The sequence below is a fragment of the Marmota marmota genome, unplaced genomic scaffold, assembly GCF_001458135.2.
Source record: "Marmota marmota marmota unplaced genomic scaffold, marMar, whole genome shotgun sequence".
NCBI classification, from domain to species: domain Eukaryota; kingdom Metazoa; phylum Chordata; class Mammalia; order Rodentia; family Sciuridae; genus Marmota; species Marmota marmota.
This window is the reverse complement of record NW_026000037.1, coordinates 16,159,805-16,175,932: the sequence shown is the minus strand read 5'-3', so window position 1 is coordinate 16,175,932 and position 16,128 is coordinate 16,159,805. Positions and strand designations below refer to the sequence as shown.

The following is a 16,128-nucleotide window of genomic DNA, read 5'->3' as shown; positions in this document are numbered from 1 at the left end:
TGGTTTCTTGTTCTGTTTCGTATGTGAAACGGCCCTTTCGAAGCTTTCACCCCATTTTCCAGACATCCACGTAGAAACCGCCAGAAATCAAGTCCTTCCCAAAATGGACCAAGAGGGTTTGCGTTTTCGGAGACGTAGAGCGAGTTCTTTGGGAAAATACTGGAGCCCCCTCCCTAGATTGGAGCCCCGTTCATTTTCTGTGTCACTCTGCACTTGCCTTTGCATCTGGACAGGAGGCTGTCCCCTGGAGGGGGGTCTGCAAACAGGAGCGTGGCCTTCATCCCCTGTTCCTGGGTCTGGGTTGCATTCCCATCTTTAATCAATGGTCTCTAATCGTGGGTCTCTTATGGCCCTGGGTGGGCAGCTGGAGATCCAGGACCACTTGGTCAGGACCCTCAGTGGGAACAGTGGCTGCAAACCCATGACAACTGCCACACCAGAGGTATGCCAGGTGGACCCCACCTTTCCCAAGGTCCACCCAGAGCCCTCACAGGCAGAGTGCGTGAGTCCCTGTGAGACCATAATCGCACCGAGCCTGCCAGGGTGCTGGCCCATGCAGGGACCTCTGGGGGTACAGAGAGTAAATAGTGACCACAGGCCAGAGACAGTACAAGGGGCACTGTGGGGGGGGAGGGGGGAGGGAAAGAATCCATTCACCCTGCTGGGGCAATCTGAGAAGAATTCCTGCAAGAGGGGGCACCTGAGACCACCCAGACTCTGACAGGGGAATGGAAAGGAGGCTGTGAGTGGTACAGTCTTTGTGCTCTGAACCAGGAGAATGGGTGAGACAAGTCTGTCAGGGATTTGCTATAGCATCTGGAGGTTCAAGGTCTGAACTGCTGGCCGGGTAGGAGGAGAATGGGAGGGGAAAACCATAGGGAAATATCCAGAATCTGAATCATGTGGCCAGAGGAATGTCTCCTCCAAACTTGCCATCCAGCATGGGAAGAGACCAGTCACGAACGGAGTGAGGTTATTTGCAACACATAAGACTAGAACGGAACACGTATCCTTAATATATAAAATGCATGTTCAAATAACTAGGAAAAAAAGATAACTCCATTGAAAGATGGGCAAATTAGCAAAATAGATATTCATAAGAAGGAAACATTAGAAAATAAACATATTAAATCAACATATGAAAATGTCAACGAGATCACCTTGGCAATAAGGATGTAAAACAATCCCGGTTCTCAAACCCTCCTAGTGGGAGCGAGTGTTGGCAAAGATCTGGCTACATCTGGGAGAGTTCCAACAGACCCTGTGACTCAGCAATTCCATTCCCTGACAGGGATTTAGTCTAAAGAACCCACCACTCCGGGAGCCCAGAGGATGGCGGGAGAATGTTCCAGAAGTAATGCTCAAAACAGCAAAGACACAGATGCTCCCAAAGGCCGGTCAACAGGCGGCTTCAGAGCAGTAAGAACAAATGAATGAAGAGCCCACGTGTTCAATGGGTAAACCGCCAGAACATAATGCAGCATGTGCAAAGCCAGTTCCCAGAGCATACACCGGCACTGATTTTATTTATATAATGCACAATATATATAATGATGCATTGTTAGGGAAGTAAGACAGAAGAGAAAATGTCATGGAGGTAAGGGCATGGCTAACCCAGAGAATGGTCCAGGGACAGACCCAGGGCAGGGGCTTCCAAGGTGCCTTAAGCTGGGCAGGTCCGAGGGTGTATGTGTCGTGCTTACCTGTACATCTTAAGGAAGCCTTTGCTATTCTTTGTAGCATCCCGAAGATTTGTTAAGACCAAAGGCTGAATGGAAGCCGGCATCTCAGCTGGCTGAGCGGACAGGGATTCAGCAGAGTGACCACAGGGTGAGGTGGCCAACTCCTGTGGGCTACTAGAAAGCATTTCAGAAATCCATGGTTGTCCCCAGATTACCCAGAGGGCCCAGGGTGGCTACAACTTGTGTCTGCTGCTCAGACTGCCCCAGGCCAGGGCTGGCCCTCTTGGGCAGGCCTGCTCTGCGACAGACGCACATCTGTATATACATCCAGGCCGCCTGACCCTCCGCTCACCCGCTCCGCTCCCGTTCCAGACCCAGCTGAGCCCCCAGCCTTCACCCGTCACTCCCTCCACAGAGCTGTAATAGAGAAATCAACGTTTTCGGCTGACGAAGTGCAGATTTCTTACTAAGTAAACACTGATGTTTGGGTAGGGAAATTAGGTTTTAAAATTGCGCATACAAAGGAGGCCATACAGATGGACTTGGTTAGGGTGAGCCCACAGTTAACGGTGGTTCCTTCAACGACCCCCCCCCTTTAACCCATCCCCCACCCCAGCAGGACAGGAGGACCAATTTCAAACATAAAAATCCAAAAGCATAAGAGGAACCTATTGGAGAGGCTTTTTCCCCCAGCAAAAGGGTGACTTGTAAGGAGTGGGGGTGGGATGGGGTGGGGGATCCTGAAGGTGGTCTTGGACTTGTTCCATGGGTCCAAGGACACGGCTGGGCTGGGAATGACATCTCAGGGTAGCTGGGCTGGTGGGGTTAGGCCTTCTCCAGGTGACCCGGGCACTGGTTAACCTCTGGGCATGTGGGATCTTGGACTGTAACAGGAGCCGCCCTTGGCTGAGCACTATTGAGCCGAGAATCTTCCAGAAAGAGAATGCCTGAAAGTCATGGGTAGGAACTAGACGAGCAGGGGTCTGGGTAGTGGGAGGGAGCCGTCAGGGGAAGAGGGGCTTTGCTAGCCTTCCCCGGGGGCCTGGGATTAAGCGGTGAGAGAGGGCTCGTGTGGATGGTGGTCTAGACACAGGCAACCCCTCTACAGTGAGGATTCTTAAACTCTGGCCTCGCCTACCAAAGCGCCGTGTGGAATTTCCTTTCCTGTGTGGCTGTCAAACACGAGATGGATAATCCGGAATAGTTTAGATAAACCTCCTCACAGAGCTGGGGGAGCTGCCGTGCGCCCATGAGCGCGTGCTTGGAAAAGCCGCCCCTTCTCAGAGGCACCAGCATCTGCCGGGGAGCAGAGGCCCCTTGCTACGGCAGGGGTGCCCCCCTGGGCTGGGCCGGGGGAGAGGCAGGCTTCCCGTTGATTAAATACATCCCGTTCCCGGTCTCCCGTGTTTTGGGCTCCCTCAGCCCCTCTGGCCACTCTGCCATGGCCCAATTTCTGCCTCCTTTCCAGCCAGACCATCTCTGTGGACAGTTTGTGCTTCTCTGGGCTATGTCCTCACTCCCTGGGCACGAGGAATGGCACATCATAGGTATGGGAGGGGATGACCATGCACTTAGGACGCCTCCGCTGAATTAAATAACAATTTATCTCTTTCTACTCTGTTGGGTGGGACAGGCCACGATCACATCTCAGAAGTACAGCTTTGGAGGGACAGGAGGACGGGGCTCCCACAGGAACAACCTAGTCTTCTTCCTGGGCACAGGGACACGGTCGATGCTGGCCATCAGCCTTTTCCAAGCACAAGGGCTCAGGAACAGCCCAGAGACTACACCTTTCCTCAATGTGTTAACTGAGGCTGGCAGGGGTGGCCCTTAGGACACAGATAAATCTAGCAACAATGAACTGGGCTGCATGAATGAATGCACTCTGGGCACTAGCCTAGGCTCTGTCACTGAGGGGACCCTTGGACCTGTGTAGTCTAAAAGGACTCCCTACCTTGAAGGCTGATCCACCTACATCCTGGGGGTGTGGAAGGCAAATGTCCAAGAAAGCCCCAAGGACAAGAGAGGAGTCAGAGGGTCACTTCCTGACCCTTGCAGGACCCACCAGCCGCCAGCACCTCTCTGCAGCTGCTGGGCACACCCTCCCCCAGTGCAGACCTATCTCTACAAATCAAGATTTGCTTCACTCCCCATGGGCCCTGCACTTAGCTGACCACACGGGGTGTTCTCCAAAGCCCAGAGCCAGGCAGCTCCTCTTGGGCAAGGGGCAGGCACTCAGCAAAGATCAAAGACCAGGCCGCCTTATCAGACACGCTCCTCATTAAACTTTTATAGGCCAGATTCCATTATAAATGAGCTGTCTGTCCCTGGTGCTGGGAAACTGACACTCTCAGCCGGGGGCCGCTGTAATGGGGGGCACCCCTAGGGTCACACTGCCTGGGTTCAAATCCCAGATGTGCCACCGACTAGGAATGCGTCGCTGGAAAGGCAGTAAGCCGTCCTCTGCCTCAATGTCCCCACCCATGAATGGGGAATCGCCTCTCAGGGCGGGTGACGTAACGTTGAGAAGAGCTTATATCATGATAGAAGGTACTAAGGCTCCTTAGCTGGGCTGACACCAGGGTCCCTGGGCCCAGAGAGGTCAAGGGCCCACCTGATGGGGCCTCTCCAGGTTGTTCATCCTGTGTTGAGGCAGGTTCCATATCCATGTGTCACTCGGCCATCAGGCATGTCCATCAGGGGAAGGACATGGGGCCCACACACTAGATTAGGCTTTCTGGGCTTCCTCTCTACCTCACTCCAGTCCCCTGAAGAAGTTCTTAAGTGGTCAGCCATAGTTAGGTTTTTGTTTTTGGTTCTTTTTAGTTATACATGACCATAGAATTCATTCTGAGATCATGATACACAGCAGGTGAAGCCAGGGGACAGACCCTTGGTGGGTGACCTGGGTCCACCCAGCATCTCAGCCCAGGAGGCAGGCCGACATGCCCTTGAGAAAACTCCTCCTTCCACGAGGCTCTGGAAAGAACACGCATGTTTGCAGAGGGAGGAGAAGGTTCTTCGAGAAACACAAACAGAGCCAATCCTCTCTAAACCGTCAACTGGTGTCCTGAGCCAAGAATGAAGAAAATATCCAAATTTCTTTCGGCCCAAACCCCCGCCTTCCGTGAATGGCTGGGGACAGAGTCATAAGGTCCCGGGACGGGCCGGTGCTGGTGAATCACAGGCTGAGCAGGCAGCCGTGTTTATGAATTTCACGACGAGCCGGTGCCGACTTTATGGAACACTGACCTTGGAAAAGGCCATCTTCCAATCCCCCAGACTGGAAAGTCGTGAGCTCAGCCCAGCAAGAGCAAAGAGCTACTTTTTAAAGGGCAGGCACACCAACGTAGGGCTAAACGGCCCCATTAACACGCCCTGGCTGGGATGAAGAGGGGACTGGATTCTTAACTGCGCTCTCAAGTGACTCTGGGGAGTGTGCACCACACGTGACTGGGGGTACAGAGGACGGGAGGAGGCGGCCCCCACACCCACCAGCTGGCATTCCCTCTGTCCTTCACGTACCTGGGCCGGTGTGTTGGCTATTCATGACATACAGCTACAACCCAGAGCCATCTGTCCCTAGCAAGAGCCCCCTCCTCTCTCCTTATTCATGCAGGGTGGCCTTGGGCCTTGATGGTCAATGCCATGCAAGCCAAGTCCAGCTCAGGTTCAAGTGATCCGCAGGGAGCAATTAGCCGTGGCCAGGCCTCTCATCCATGCTAGCGCTATGAATCCAAGGAAGCCAATACACAGCCCTGGGCTTCTTGGCCAGATGTTGAACAAGCAGGGTGGCCTCTAGGGGTCCCCAACTAGGACCTATGGGTGCTTGTGAATAAGCCAGATTCCCAGGCCTCACTCTAGCCCAAAGATTCAGAGCTTTGTGGGCTGGAGCACGGGAGTGAGCATCCTTAAGTCACACCCAAATTGCTCAGGTCCACGGGCAGGTTTGGGGCTGCTGCGTGTGACAGTGTTCTAAGCCCTTCTGGGCTGAAGGTAGCTGGAGTTGGTCTTTTCTGAAGCCTATGGCAGGGCAGGGCAGGGCAGGCCTAGGCTCGACCCACCAAGCCACATCAAGAGCTGAAGATCGACCCTGAGCCAGGAACATGGACTTCCATTGCTCCTTCCAGGACACAAGTTCATTCTGGCCAAGTCAGCCGGGACTCACCACATACCAGGACATGGGTGCAGAGGGGCAGGGTGTGCGTGTCTAGAAGCGAGCCACCATCAGGGCTGGGCTGCGTGGTGGCCCCTCAGCAGCCTGAACTTGGAGAGTGGGGTTGCCAACCTGGCCCTGCGCCTTGTCTTCGTGGGGCTACTAGAACTTGCTGGCAGGTCTCCTCGCCATGTTCTCTGTCCTTCTGTCCATCCCTTAACTGTTCTACAGTTTCCCTAGAAATAAATCTGGCTCTCCTTCCTGTTCCTGGGAGCCAAAGGAGGACATCCAATCTTTCCTCCCTCAACGGTAACTTCTTGGCCTCATTTCCCACCATCTTACATCCCAGCCATTGGATGGTCTCTTGGTTTTGCCACACACGGCCCACAGCCTGCAACGAATCTCCGTCTTTAGAACAGACAAGCAGGGAGACCAGCAATACCAGTACGGACCACCAACCTCTATTGAAGGCTTGCGGACTGTTCTCAATGCTTCCCCCAGAGGGTCCTATTTTACTCTCAGAATATTTCACCTGATTGTGTTATCTGGATTATCTGTGAGATCTGGCCCCTTCGCCGATGAAGAAATTGAACTTGGTTAATTTGTTAATTTCTGTCAATCTGCTCTTCCACAGCTGGTGGATTCAGCTCAGGGTTCAAGTGCAGCCAGCCCAGCAGGCTCTGGGCACTGAGTGGAGCGCTTCTGTGGGTACAGGGGAGGCACGAGGGGCCAGCCCTAGAGCCTGCCACACCCTGGGGTGCTCCATCCCTAGAGATCTCAGGATCCTGAGAGCCCTGGGGAGAGGTCTTGATGCCCGAGCAGTGGGGGGCAGGAGGGGACAAGGGCAGACTGGTGGGCGCACCCTTGATACTCCCAGCAGCAGGCAGAGGCTCAGACTTGTGACAAGAGATGACGCTGGACCTCATTTGCTGTGTAACATTTGTGTAATTAGACACACTTGATGCCAGCAAAGAGAAGCAGGCCACAACATGGGCTTGATGGATCGGGGTGCTCCACCAGGCTCCGACCACATTAATCCAGGCAGCCAGAGCCACAGGGCCATGTTCTAGGGGGCTCTATGCGGTTCCCACCTGAGGCACTGAGGGGAGGGCAGGGGAGGAGCTGGGCTCTCCAGAGCTCAGGGCCAGTCCCCAAAGCTTTCACTGTCTCACCCTTTGGCCTGAGTGGGACCCAACTATCCCAAGGAGGCCACCCCCAGCAGGACAGGGTCAATGGGGGCTTGAGCAGACAACCCCTTCCTGTCTTGGGGAGGGGAGCTGTACCTGAGAGACTGCTCTCCCCAGCGCTGAGAGAAGCCAGCATGCCCACCTTGCAGGCATCCTGTGGGAAGCCACAACCCCTCTCTGAGCTTCAGGACTGTATCTGCAAGACCAAGCTTCTAACCCCATCTCCCGGGGCAACCGGGAAGATTAATATGCATATCAGGCTCACTGCGGTGCCTGCTGCAGATCTGTGCAAAATGATCAACACCCTTTATGCTACTGGATGTAGCCAGACTCCTTGCTAGGGTCTGGTGATCCCAAGTGTACCAGGTAATGGTCCCCCAGGATGACCATGTCCTAATCCTCACAGCCTGTATTACCCTCAATAGCAAAAGGGACTTTGCAGTGTTAAGGATCTTGAGATGGAAGGATGATCCTGGATAGCTGGGTGGGCCTTAAAAACAATCGCAAATCCTGATGAGAGAGAGGCAGAGAGAAAACTGCTTCAGAAGAAGAAATGAGAAGACAAAGAGAAGAAAAGGTGGTACGATGTGACCTCAGGGTTGCAAGCCAAGGAATGCAGGAGGCATCCACAACTAGTAAAGCTAAAGAAACAGATTCTCCTCATCAGCCCCCCAGGAGGAACCAACACTTGATTTTAGCTCCATCAGAGTGAGTTTGAGTTTCTGGCCTTCCGAACACTGTGATTATACATTTGTATTGGTTTAAGCCACTCAGTTGGTGACAATTTGTTTTAGCAGCCACTAATAACTCATACTACCATTCAATCCAGGCTGCCAGTGGCCACCATGAGCTTTCTCCTGCCCCAGGCTCTGTTGGCACTCTGTCTTCCCTGGCCAGGAAGGAAGCAGGTCCAGACATGGCATCTGACTGTCCAACCCAGCACCAGAGAAAGGCAAAGCCCAGAAAGAAGCCCCAGCCCATGACCACCTGCCTGCCTAGTGAGTGTCAGCACTGAGGGACTTCTCATTCAGTGGCAGGGCTCTGTCTACAATCAGAGCATTTCAAGACCCAGGCTTCAGAGCATTTACCTGAGAACACATTAAACAGATTGTGGAAGGGGTCAGAGGATAGTAATGGCCCCATCACCTACAGGTGCACTGAAGCAGATCCTAGTCATTCAAGGACCACGTACATACATCAAAAAAGCATGGTAAGTTTCCAATATGTCAAAAGGACACACGGGACCATTGGAGAAGACTCCCAATGGCCAAATGTGAGACAGTCTGAACAATACAATAAATACTGAAGTAGAGTATTATCCATAGAATAATATGCATATCCATGTGTCCAATGAATAATCAAATAAAGAAAACATGGAAGGAAGGACAGTTCTTCCTTACAGTAGAATTCCCATCAATACACACAGATGGAGCGACGGAAACAGAACACCCTGTGCCAAACACTAATCATTACAGTTTCTGGCAAGAATCTTTCATGGATATTTAAGTACGTGCATAAAAGTGATAAGAAATGGGGTATACACACAGTCCCCAAGTATTGTCCAGCCAGACACTTAACAACTACAAAGGTAACAACTTTAAAGCAGATCATCCCGAAGACACTGCCTTAAGCAAATGACCCACATTTCCGGTGCCTCCTGATACCATGTGCTGTAAAGCACACACAATATCACTTTTACGATATTATTTCCTCCAAATGCAGCATCTGAACAAAACTGTGAGCAATATCAGCTTAATCCAAACTGAGAGGCATAAGCAGTAACTGGTCCACACTCTTCAAAAGTGTCAAAGTCATAAAAGACAAAGAGGGACACCAGATCCATCCAGACGAAAGATGGTGAAGAATGTACAATCACCAAAGGCAACGGGGGACCTAGGGCTGGCTTCCGAACCAGGAAAAAAGACGTTCGTGGGCACCCAGCCACATGTGGATAAAAGGGGTAGGTTCGTGCACAGCCTTGTGTCAGTCTTTGGTTATGTAAGATGTTTACATTTAAAGAGCCAGATGGAGTGCATACAGGAAATCCTTTATGATTTTTTGCAACTGCTTTTGCATGTCTGGACTTATTTCAAAGTAAAATATTAAAAAGTAAAATATATATATATATATTTTTTAGAAAAGAAAATAAAAAGTCCCAGGTTTGTTCCATCCTGGGGAAGCAATAGGTTTCCCCAAACAGGTGACATCGAGGGCTGGCTGTGTACTTCTTGGGCACAACCCTTGGAATGTAGGGAGCATTCAGCAAATGCCTCTTGACTTCATTCCGACGGGAGATGGGAGAGGTAGGAGGACTTGCCTCCATGAGGTGCCACACGTGGAGAGGGCTGTCCACTCAAGTAGCATTGACCTGCTGCATGTCAGCTGTCAGAAGTCCAAGGGATGCTCAGAGCCTGCTGGAAGGCAGCTATGCAAGCGGCTCACTCTGGGGTGATAGTGTCGAGGGAACCAGCATGGGGCCCCACTCAATGTGGGGACCCAGTAACCCCTGCAGGAAGTGACTCCAGAGCTGAGGCTTAGAGGTGGTCAGGTGAAAGGGATCTTCTAGATGGGATGGGCAAGCCGGAGCATGGCAGAGATGAGAGGCAGGAGGTGTGTGCTGGAACCAGGTAAGGTGACTAGAGGGGTGTGGTCAGCAGGGCATTCGGGGCCAGTTGATCCTTCATAGAAGCTCCCCTTACAGGTAGGAGTGGGGACAGTGGAGACATTGGCACCTCTCTTCTAGAAGAAGAATGAATGGGGTAGAGAGGTACCGAGCCTCGAGTCATAAAGACCAAGAAAACTGACATGAACCAGGGGCTTAGAGGTCCCAGGTGGGAATGGACAGGAGCAGGGCTGGACTTACTGAGACATGCCCCTTTGACCTGGAGATCTCAAGGCCGGGGAATAGGAAGAGACCCCAGAGCATTGCTTTGAGCTTGCCCTTATGGCTGGGTGCCCACGAAACATACTGTCCCAAGTGGAAGAGTTGAGATAGTAAAAGGGAGTCCTCTGAAGGTTCTGTTGGGACAGCACATATCCAAGGTCACCTTCCTCATCCAGGTTTTTGAGCCAGGAGGGGACTCACGTCGTGGCTGGGTAAAGCAGGGAGGTCCCCTAAGGAAGTCTATAGAGTCTGGGAAAGAATGTCGGGAGGTGAGCCGAGCGTCCTTCTCAGGAGGCACCAGAAGGGTGGCTGGTGCGCACGTACCTCCCACTCATGGGTGGCAAAGGTGCATGCCCACTGGGGACTGCACAGAGCAGGAACTCCACAAAGGAGGACAGAGGCAAGAATTGACAGCTGAGACTGCTGGGGAGGGGGCCTCCGTGGAGCAGAGGGGCCGAGGCAGGACTTACCCGTGCACGCTGTGGACAGAGTGAGGTTCGTAATGGTACCTTCCCTCTTGATGTCGCATGTCAATCGGCAAAGGTGCATGGAACGGCGGCAAGAGGTGCTGTGGCACTGCGGAGGGGGAGAGAGAGAGAGAGAGACAGGACTTCAAAAACTTTTCCCCTCCCTCGAAAAGCAATGTTCAAAGGGCTTTAAGCTCGATGAATTTCAGAGCAAGAGTAGCCAGGACAAGGGGTTGCGTGGTGCCCGTGCTATCACACACCCACCGAGGGGGATGAATAAATAATCAAAGTCGGCCCGAGAATCCTACATCTTCCACATAAAAGATCCCCAACCGCGCTCTTGACAAAGACAAGCAGCTCAGCGCTCTTTGAACTCGGGGAGATTACAGGCAGGGCCACGAAACCAGGCTCAGCCCGCAAATCAGGGCTGACAGAGTTGACAGGCTCCAACTCCGCCAGCCTCTGCCCACCCCGGCCTCGGCTGCGTGTGGCGCTAGCAGCAGCACCGGGTGACAACATCTGGATGCTGCCACGCACTCACACAGGCTGGAAACGTTTACCTAGGACCATCTGCGGAGGGAGGGCCTGCTCCAAGGGGACAGCCAGGCTCAGGAAGGGCCACATCCCACCCACCTGCTTGCTGCCTGACCCATCTTGTGGGCAGCATAGCGCAGACGTCTGCGTGGATCTGTTCATTTTCCAGCTCTTAATATTAATTATCGACCCGCGCGTCCTGGCGGGGCCTGCAGGATTGAGATCGCCAACACGTGCGTGTCAGTCTGCAGAGCTGAGTCAGCCTGCTGTCTGCCTTTGGCCTGTGCTCAACAAATCATCATGATAATTGTAGGATGCTCTTTGCTTATTTAAAAAAAAAATGCCTGGGTATACCCTGGAGGCAAACATAATTATAGGCTTTAGGGAAACAGGGCTCTTTAAAAAGTAGTTAGACTGGGAAAGGAGAGATTTCTCAGTTGACTTTCCCTCAGTCTGAAGGCCACAGGCCAGCGGAGCCGTGTTGAGTCTGGATGTCTGAATAATTGAAAGAGATGTGATTGGTCTATTTTTTTTTCTTTTTCTTTTTTGCATATGTGCAGGTCAGCTGACGACTAGGCATCCCGTAGTAATGTATAAAAATAAGGCTGCCGTTTCTCTGCAAATAGATTCTAACACTGTACTGTAAACACTATAAATTCTTTCCTTGTATTGTGTCATAGTATGTATTAAAACACACATAATATAGAACTTACCATTGTAACCATGTTCAGTGGCATTAAGAACAGTCATATTGCGTAGCCACGGCTACCACCCATTTTTAGAACTTTCTCCTCATCGCCAACTGAGACCCTGCACCCATTAGACCCCAACTCCCCCTCCCCCACTCCTGGTAGCTGTCATCCTGCCTTCTGTCCCAGTGGATCTGTCTACACTGGGTGCTTCCTATCTGTGGAATCGACAGTACTTGTTCTTTAGTGCTTGGATCATTTCACTGGGCATAATGTCCTCAAGGTCCAACTAAATGGTAGCAAGTGTCACAGTTTCCTTCCTTTTAAAGGCTACATATTATTCCATTATGTGTCGATGACATTTTGTTTGTCCATCACCTGTCAACAGACCCTTGGGTTGGACGCTATGGGTTTTTAACGGGAGGAAACTTTTCTACTGAGTCTCAACTTTACTTTTGATGCGTTCAATTTTATTTTCATAATTCCACCATCCTGGTACTTTCCATGGGGACTGTGCTTAAATCAACTTGCCAACATTAGACTCAAGAAGGAAGTGGCCAGTAGATGTAATGGCAGGCAACCGGCCCTCTGGCCTGGCTTTGCTGACTTCTGGGTGCCTCCTCTCCCTCTGACCCCAGTCGCTGAACAGGTGAGCCCGAGAGTATGACTGTGACTCAGCCACTGTGACAGGACAACCAAGTGCTGTGGAGGCCGTGGACCCTGGGAGTCAGAGATGACCTCCAAGTGCGTGCTTTGCACAAGCCTCAGCACCTGTCCAAGTCTCCATCTGCTCATCTGAACATGGGGAGTGGCGGCTACCTGGAAGGCTGTGCAGGTGCACAAAGCTAATGTGAAGGGGCTTAGCCCGGAGCCTTTGCAGTAAGAGGCACTCAACAAGTGTCACCACTGACAATGACAATTCACCCTAGTGTTCGGAGCACTCAGGGTTCACAAACTGTGAATTTACTCGCTGAGAGGCAAGGGACAAGATGCTCACCCTCCAGGCCCTTGGGAGGCTGGAGAGTCAAGGGCGGGCCAATCTCCACACCAGGACCACTTGGACTTTCCTACATCTCCAAGCAGCCAGCAGTAAGCTGTGCCCACTTTTTAAATGTACAGGAAAGTGCCTTTAAAAAGAAAATGATGCTAGGATGGAATCCAGGGCTTTGAGCATGCTAGGCAGATGCACTGAGCTACATCCCCAGTCTTAAAAGAGCCTTTAAGAAACAAAACATCACAACACATCCGAGGAGACCAGAATACAGTATTACTAACAAAATAAAAATTGCTTTCACGAACAGTATTTCTGAAGCAGCCCGAGTAGGTCTACAGTGCCCTTTCACAGATGCAAATAAAGGTCAAGGGCGAGTCAAGGTCTTGCCCAAGGTCACAGAGCTGAAAAAAAAAAAACGACAGCGGATCCATTTGCTCCTAGGCTTTTCCCTCTGCCTAGCCACAGGGACACTCCGGGACAACTGCAGGGTGGGTGTCGGCTGATCCCCAGGGTCCTCCCTTCCCGCCTTGCTTACGGACTATGGTTAACAGATAGTGCTTTGCAGACACCATCTCCTCATGGCAACCCCAGAACGCTGCATGAAGCCCAGAACTCCCAGAGGTCATCCCCTCCCCAGCACCCCAAGGTGCCCCATCCTTCCCTGTCTTGCTTCTGCAGAAGCTTAATCCACCGGAACCCAGACCATCCCCAGTTCTGCTGGGGGCTGAGATGATGCTCTGCTCAGGAGTCAGGGTCAATGCGACTTCGGCCAGGTCCAAAGAGCAGCCAAGAGCCCGAATAGCGTGAGCTCTAGGACTTGACCAGACCCACATACGGAGGGAGGGTGAGGCTGCTCTGCTGCCTGCCCCGCAGGACCATCCTGTGTGTGTGTGTGTGTGTGTGAGAGAGAGAGAGAGAGAGAGAGAGAGAGAGAGAGAGAGAGAAGAGAGTGTATGCAGACAGTTTGTGTATATGTATGAGTGGGTGGTTTGTGTATTGTGAACAAGTGAATATGTGGGTATGTGTGTTGTTCCACACACGTGTGTGTATGTGTTGTATATGGATATGTGGGAGGTGTGTGTGCATGTTATGTATGTATGCATGTGCTTGTAGGTGTGTGTATTGTATGTGTGTGTACGTTGCGGTGTGTGTTGTGTGTGCATGTGTAGTGTGTTTGTGTATTGTGGTGTGTGTATGTGCATATGTTGCGGTGTGTGTTGTGTGTGCATGTGTCACGCTGTGTGTGGTGTGTGCATGTGTATGTTATAGTTTGGATCTGGAATGTCCCCAGGCTCGTGTGTTGAAGTCTTGGTCGCCAGTGCAGCAATGATCAGAGGTGGGACTTTTGGGAAGTGGAAGGTCAGGAGGGCTCTGACCTCATCAATAGACTAATCAATCCATCGATGGGTTCATAATTGAACGACCTACTGGGAGGAAGGTCCGCAGCTCCTTCCTCTCTGTCTCTCTACTTCCCAGCTGCTGTGGGGTGAGCAGCTTTGCTCACCATGCCCTTCCCCCATGATGTTCTGCCTCATGTCAGGTCAAGAAACAACGGAGACAAGTGACCAAAGAATGAAACCCTGGGCTTAAAACAAAACTTTTCTCCTTTAAGTAAATTTTCTCAGGTATTTTGTCACAGTCACAGAAAGCTGACTAACACAGTATATGTGTGTGTTGTTGTTTTGAGTGTATGTGTGTGAGAGAGAGAGGGGTGGCTAAACCTTCTGGGAAGAGGTATGAGGGACAGCCACCTGGGGGGTCTTGCTATAGCTGGCCTGCTCCCTGCTCCCTGGCAGGTCCCTGGGTGAAGGCTGTGGATTACAGGGAAAGAGGCTTTCTCCTTCTCAGGTTGGGCTCAGGGTGGCTCCTCCCACCAGCCTGGCCCTCTCCAGGCAGGAGCCCCCTCAGCAGGTGCCAGCCATGCTCCACATCCACCTCCCCCTCCCCCTATGCCTCGGCCTCCTCAAGAGGAGCCTGCAGACGTGTCAGTGGCGCCTCCTGTCCCGGGTCTCATGTGTTAGGCTGGCCAGCAGCAGGGTGACAAAGTCAATGACGTTAGCTGCCTCACGGGGCCTTGCTTATGACACCTCCCTTAATGTCCCCATCCTCCCTGATCTGCACCCCACTGTTCAGGAAGTAACCAGGCGAGCGATGGCCAGGCCGTATGGAGCCGGCTTCACTGTGTCTCCGTCTAAGTCCCACAAGGTCCCTCAGAGCCCAGCCCCGAGTCCAGCACGCGGCAAGTCCTGGGCAGGTGGGGCCTCTGCTCACCCCAGTGCAGCGCAGCGTTTGCCCCGGATGAACGGACGGATGGTAGGTAAACAGGCAGGGGAGGGAGCGAGGCATCGACCCGGGGACCCCTTGCTCAGGGCCCTCTGGCTGACCAGAGAGGAGACCTGGCCCACTTGTGTCACCAGTGAAGTCAACCGCAGCTGCCACCGGGATCACCATGCACTCCTGCACGAGGCCCGCAGTCACCATTACCTTATATCAGCACCTGCTGCGTGGCAGGCCCTGTTGGGGCCCTGAGGACAGTGTGGTGACAAGGTGGCCGGAACCCCAGCCCAGCGACAGAAGACAGGAGGGACACCCTAGCAAATGCATTTACACCGTAACCAAGGAGGGGACAAAGCCAAGGACAAGGACGCTGTCAGGGGGTGGGCAACGTGAGGGAGAAAGTGGGGCCTCTCTGGAGGAGAGGGGACTGTGGCAGAGGCAACCGTGACCGCACAGGCCCGGCGGGAGATGGGTGGAGGGAGAAGAGGCAGAAGTGAAGGCCGTGGAGGCGGTGGAGGCTGTGGGGAGAGGTCGTGGAGGCCAGGCTGTGGGGAGACCTGGGGAATTTTTTTTTTTCTGAGCACTTTGGGAAAGCCCTGGGAGGCTCTGAGAAGGGGCTCATCTGCTTTGAGAAACTTTTCATAACGACACACAAGGAGAGTCCAGTGCTGTGGGACAGGGGAGGACATCAGCCAGGAATCCAGTCTGACCCTTTCACTAGGCGACCATGGGGCTTTGGGGAAATCATGGCTCCTCTTTGGGTCCCACATCACCCCTCTGTACAATAGGGGTGAGCAGCACAACCCTGCTGTCTGAGAGCGGTCACCTTCTTCCTGTAGGAAGGGCCACGCTTGTTCTAGCTGGTGACACCCCGGGGCTTCTGGAGGTATGATATGACAGTGCCCAGTCACTGAGTGGGGCGTGGACAGGGCTAGGGCTTCCTATGTATGATTCACTAACCCAGTGGCCCTTCCAAATGCCACCAGCCCCAGATCCAGTCACCTGAGCCTGGCTGTAAAGGGACAGCCCCCAACACACACACACACACACACACACACACACACAGTGTCCCTGGAGACCCCAACTTGGACACAGGGCAAACTGAGAGATGCACATGGATATCGGCTCATCTGAGGTCTCAGGACATTTTCACCTAGCATGAATCATCCCCTCATGCCCTGATGGAAGCTTCCAGAAATGAACTCTTGGCTCAGAGTCCCCCCCCCGATCGCTGAAGATGAGGAATTCTACTATCACA

General features: G+C 52.7%; 1 protein-coding gene across 1 annotated transcript in view; it reads right to left on the bottom strand.

Moving 5' to 3' along the window:
• Positions 1-16,128, bottom strand: part of Gli2 (GLI family zinc finger 2) — a 172,913-nt gene that overhangs the window by 39,959 nt on the left and 116,826 nt on the right. The window contains exon 2 of the mRNA XM_048812091.1: positions 10,380-10,485. Coding sequence (XP_048668048.1) covers positions 10,380-10,485 — 106 coding nt within the window. The remainder of the gene's footprint in view (positions 1-10,379; positions 10,486-16,128) is intronic.